Below are 5213 nucleotides of genomic sequence, written 5' to 3'. Positions count from 1 at the left end.
GCGCAGGCAGGACACGCAGCAGCAGGTCGCTGGGTGCTCAAAGCAGGCAGCATCTTCAGCCCTGGTCGTGCTGCCCGGCGATGGCGCAGTGCGTGAGCCACCATCACAGCCGCCTCCTCCAGTGCCATGGAGCAAAGCAGGATGCTCCTCTTTCTTCCTAAAACTTGACCGTGTTCAGATGGAGTATCAGCAAGGGAGGGATTGGCTTTAGCTTTCCCACAGGCCCCCCATCCATGCCTGAAACAGCCTCCTACGTCCCCAAACACCAGCTCAGGTGTCTCACAGAAAACCACGGCGCTACACCAAGAGCTGCTAGAGAGCGGGGGGGGGAGATGGGCAAGTCACAGACAATGACGCTGCTCTTCGGGCTGGGAACTACCCAGCAGAGTGAAACCTCCCCCAGGATTTCAGCAAGCCACCGGGCCAGTGCTGCCTCTCCAACATGCTCACCACATCCACTTACTCACCGCAGCCTCCCAGCAGGAAGGGTGAGACCAGCCTGCTCCTCTGGGGAACACGCAGGGAACAGAGCCCTGCTTTCCCCTGACACTTCCGGCCAGGAGCTGTGCCAAGGTGAACAGTACTTCAAGAGATTCAGGCATTTAACACAATTAAAAAAAAAAGTTACAAATCTTTTAATAAAATTCATTATAAGTTACAGTTTCCTGGAGAACAAGCTCCAGTGTATAAAATGGGAGACAGGCTGGGAGGAGCAGGGGAGCACCAAGAGGAACCTCTTTCCCCACAGGAAAGAAGAAAGAGGGACAGAAAGGTTCTGACAGTCATTTATTGGAGGGAAAAAACCTCTAGGAGTGGTCCAGTGGATGTAGAAAGACATTAGTCCATGTCCCTCTCTTCTTCCACCCTCCCAACTCCCTACCCCCAAAGGCAAACACATACAAGTCCTGTTTAAGTCACATATTTTAACAGATCCAGGTAGACCTCGGATCCCAGCAACAGTCTGAAGATACTCGTCTTCTGTGGCCCAGGGTGCCAGCAGGGATTTTTGAGAAGCCAAGAGACAGCCTCCTCTCGACACAGGTCCGAGACCACACCAGGCACGGCAGCGCACTGTGCTGGCTCACGTTTGATGAAGCAAACCAAAGGGGCTGGTCCCACACGGCAGCTGAAGAAGTCCCTCCTGCAGGGAGAAGGCGCTCCACCCCACAGCAGGCTTTCGTGGGGCGGATGCCACGGTCCTCGGCACGCTGCGCAAAGAGAGCAGGGCCAGCCGGCCCTAGTCCACAACACCAAGCGGCAAGAACTGGCAGCGCAGACGGGTGAAGGAGGGCGACCGCAGGCTCGGAGCCCTCCTGACAGGGAAAGACCAGCACACCGACAGAGCAGCCAAGAGCTCGATGCCGAGATGAAGAGCTGAAATGAAGCTCCTTCCCCACAGGGGCTTTGCCAGGCCCTCCACCAGCCAGGTCCCCCGACTCAGCACAGACGTCTCTCCACTCAGGTCCTCCATCCGGCCCGAGAGGCACCGGGGCTGGGCAGGAAACCCACCAGCGAGATTACACTTCGCTACCGTGCCGCAGCGGGTGGGAAGACGGACACACGGAGAGAGGTGAAATCCAGCTGAACCGAGAGCAGAAGGGAGCCTGGCCACTCATGCTTGCATGCGAGGAGGTGGCAGCTGTCACTCCAGGACAGCCATGAGGAGATGCAGTTCCCGAAAGGCACTACCATGGCGGCCACTGAGCCCAGACTTGTTCTTTACAATGTTGCTGATGTTTTTCAGCTGCTTGTAGCACAGCTTGCATTTATGGAGCCTGCAAAAAAAAAAAAAAAAAGACAGACAGCAGACACAGCATGAATCCTCAGCTGCTTGAGAGGCGTGCTTGTTCCTGCAGCGCCAAAGATGCAACTCAAGCAGGAGAGAAAACACAAGCCCTGCAAACGGGCTGGAAGAGGCTGAAACGTGAGCGTGGCTCTGCAGAAACACCACGTATTCAGCCCACGTCCTGGTGACACAGGAGAATGGCATCCACATAAGGGCTCTTTCACTCCTCTTGTCCCCTTTGGCAGCAAAGTCCAAGGAGGAAGGAGGTGCTGGTTTTGGAGGGCCAGTTCTCAGAGCAGAGCTATTGCTGCGAATGAACTGGAAATCCAGGGTCCAGCTGACAACTCGGGCATCTTGTGAGGTAGAGGGTGAAGCCACCTTTGTTTAGGTATGACGTAATACACAGGGACAGAGGGAAAAGCAGTCTTTGGTCTTTTTCTCAGAGCAGGAGGGTTTGGCGTTTGCAGACAAAAGGGAAGACATGCCCAGTCTAGTATAAAAACCTCAGTGGTGAGGAGCAAAGCTCACCAAAGAGGAAGGCTGGTTCAAAAAGGGAGCAAGCAGAGGTAAGTGCCTCACCTTTCCTCTCTGCTGATGTCCACTCCGACAGAAGGTGGTGCAGCAAGGATGTCTGTGATCAGTGGCAGGAATCTCTGGAGAATGAGTTTCAGGGAGGTGCAGCCGGTCTGCACATAACTGAAAGACAAACAGAGAATCGCGTCCCACCTGAACGTCATTCCTGTCCTCCCAGCACACAGCCCTCACTCATATCCAGTCACTGGGGATAACCTACTCGGACGACCCCCCTCCACCACCAGTAACCTGGCAAGGAGAGCCATGGCAAGTACCAACACGTCTTAGTGCGAGTCAAGACTGACAAAGCGAGCCCTTTCAAAAGGTCCTGGCATATACCCTGCTAAGTGGGAGCCTTCTGCTCATGAGCAGAGATGTCCTGCGAAGGGGGCTTGGCAGGAGCCTCTCTCCCAGCAGGAAGGGCAAAAACTCCATCTTAAGAGAAAGGCTGCATTTTTTTTGCTGCCTAACAATGAGGTTCAAAGCAATCTTCCAAGTGACCCCAAGGACTTCACTCCCCTTGTCCCAAGTCAACAGTTTCATTCCCACCAGTGCGCTGAGCCCACTTGTTTTACATCGACTCGACCCCTCCTGGCTGCCAGAGCTGCCTTCGGTCCAACACACCTACGCCGAACCTCAATATCCTGCTCTCCTTGCCCATGCATACTTTCCGTATCTTTTACCCCACACACTTGGCAACTCCACTGCTCTTTTCCAGGCGCTGTATTGGCATTATACTGTATCTGCTGTGATTTTTAAGGATTTTCTTTCAGCTACAAAATACCCCGTGGAGCTCTCCTGTGAATATCCACACCTTGACCCCAAGCACACCATGTTCTTGGGGCCTCACCTTTCATATTTACTTTGGAGTAGTTTCTCTATTTGCGGCAGAACTATAGTACACAAATCCAGCTTCCAGAGAGACCTGGGAAAAAAAGACACATTCTGAAACTGGAGATTGAGGCTTTACAAGGCTGAGTCGACAAAAATAATGCTTTCTGGCAAAAAAGTCCAGCAGCAGCACTCACATTTACTGAGCAAGTTCACTGACTCCCCCTTGTGATAGAAAGCAGCAGGTTCTGACATAATTTTATTAACTCTCAGCAGAATCACGGTATGAAGCCTTAAGACTTTAATTTTCCTTGTGAGACATTATTTGCCTACAGAAAAGGCCCCATACAACTCCAGCAGCCACTGGCACTGCAGACTTCAAGATCCAACTACGAGCACGCGCATTTCACGCTGCCATGGCCCACTGGATGTGATTCAGGTACAATACAGCGCTCCCGACGCCCAGCAAGGTGGGTCTCGGGTATCCCAGGGGCTGCCCCCACCCAGGACTCACGCTTTTTGGTTGACAATATTCAAGAGGTCCACAACAACAGACAGATCATTGATTGCCACTGCAGAGTCCACAGAGTTCTGAGAGAGAGGAGGAAAAGAAGTTGTCTATTGCAAAGCTCAAACTGGCTAGACTAATGCAATTAGTCTAGAGAGAACAAGTCTGATGAGGAGCAGCTGAGGGAACTGGGGTTGTTCAGTCTGGAGAAGAGGAGGCTGAGGGGAGACCTTATTGCTCTCTACAACTGCCTGAAAGGAGGTTGTGGAGAGGTGGGGGTTGGACTCTTCTCCCAAGTAACTAGTGATAGGACGAGTGGAAATGGCCTCAAGTTGCGCCAGGGGAGGTTTAGGCTGGATATTCGGAAAAACTTCTTTACTGAGAGAGTGGGACAGGCTGCCCAGGGAAGTGGTGGAGTCACCATCACTGGAAGTATTCAAAAAACATGTGGACATGGCACTTCAGGATATGGCTTTGTGGGCATGGTGGTGTTGGGTTGATGGTTGGACTTGATGATCTTAAAGGTCTTTTCCAACCTTAATGATTCTGAGATTCTGTGAATTACAATCAAGTGCCACTTTTCAAAAACAAGGTAGAAACGTGGACTTGGCTAGGAAAGAGAAGATAACTCTCACGTGAGAAAGTCTTCTCCACGTTTCTTTGTGACCATTCAACCACAGGTGGGACAGAGCAGCACTCTGCGATGTACCACTGGGAACACAAGCTGTGAGAACCCGCATTTCGTGCGAGAGGCAGAACTGGCCCCAGAAAAAAGCTGCTCAGCTGCTCCCCTCATGAGCCTCAGGTATCTCCACATCCTTGCCTTGATGTCACCGGTGCTCCATACAGCCCGCACGGTGTCCAGATTCTTGTGACGGCTGGTGAGCACCACACACATGGTCTCGTGGCCTTTCCTGATCTGGGACATGGCTTCCTCATCCACGAGCTCAGTCTGGCTTTGGTTTTTCACAGCCTGAAAGTACAGACATCAATGGAGAAGCGGTAACAGAGCAGGATGGCACAGAAGCGTAGGAGCTTTCTCCGGCCTAGGAGAGACACGATTTTGTTGTACAGAGTGCCAGTAAATAATTACTTCCTTGCACTAAACACTTTGAAATGGAAATGCTCAATTTGTTCCCATTTCAGCTACTTCTACTTTTGCCTCTTCTACCACGTCAATCACAAGTATGTTTTAAGCTTTGGAAAAAAACATCAAAATTGAAAAAAGTTAATTGTAAGTAAGCTTTCAAAATCGGTATGTTTTGATGAAGAAACGTTTTCATGCAAACCCCGTTTTTTATTGCAAAATGTTCATCTGAAATCAACACATTTTATTACAAAGCATAAATCTTGCACAATTTATTAGACTCTCTATTCGATTCCAGCCCACAACATGCTGGGATCTCTCTTCCTCTGCTCACATTTAGAATTCGGGAGCATGAGGATGCTCTGGTCCTTCTCCGTTTTTGGGACAAGGAATACCTCCTGAGCAAGGCCAAGAGGCCTCTGAACCGC

The 5213-nt window shown here is 51.2% G+C and overlaps 1 protein-coding gene across 1 annotated transcript in view; it reads right to left on the bottom strand.

The window, feature by feature from the left end:
- Positions 1 to 1523: 1523 nt before the first annotated feature.
- KATNB1 (katanin p80 (WD repeat containing) subunit B 1) overlaps positions 1524 to 5213 on the bottom strand; it is a gene marked incomplete at its 5' end in the record, with an annotated part of 15096 nt that continues 11406 nt past the window's right edge. Inside the window, 5 exons of the mRNA XM_010292733.1 lie at positions 1524 to 1775; positions 2366 to 2482; positions 3210 to 3284; positions 3705 to 3781; positions 4522 to 4671. Coding sequence (XP_010291035.1) covers positions 1643 to 1775; positions 2366 to 2482; positions 3210 to 3284; positions 3705 to 3781; positions 4522 to 4671 — 552 coding nt within the window. The remainder of the gene's footprint in view (positions 1776 to 2365; positions 2483 to 3209; positions 3285 to 3704; positions 3782 to 4521; positions 4672 to 5213) is intronic.

Source organism: Phaethon lepturus, unplaced genomic scaffold (assembly GCF_000687285.1).
Source record: "Phaethon lepturus isolate BGI_N335 unplaced genomic scaffold, ASM68728v1 scaffold22798, whole genome shotgun sequence".
Classification (NCBI taxonomy): domain Eukaryota; kingdom Metazoa; phylum Chordata; class Aves; order Phaethontiformes; family Phaethontidae; genus Phaethon; species Phaethon lepturus.
Note: the sequence above shows the minus strand (reverse complement) of the source record. Positions and strands in the feature narration are given on the sequence as shown.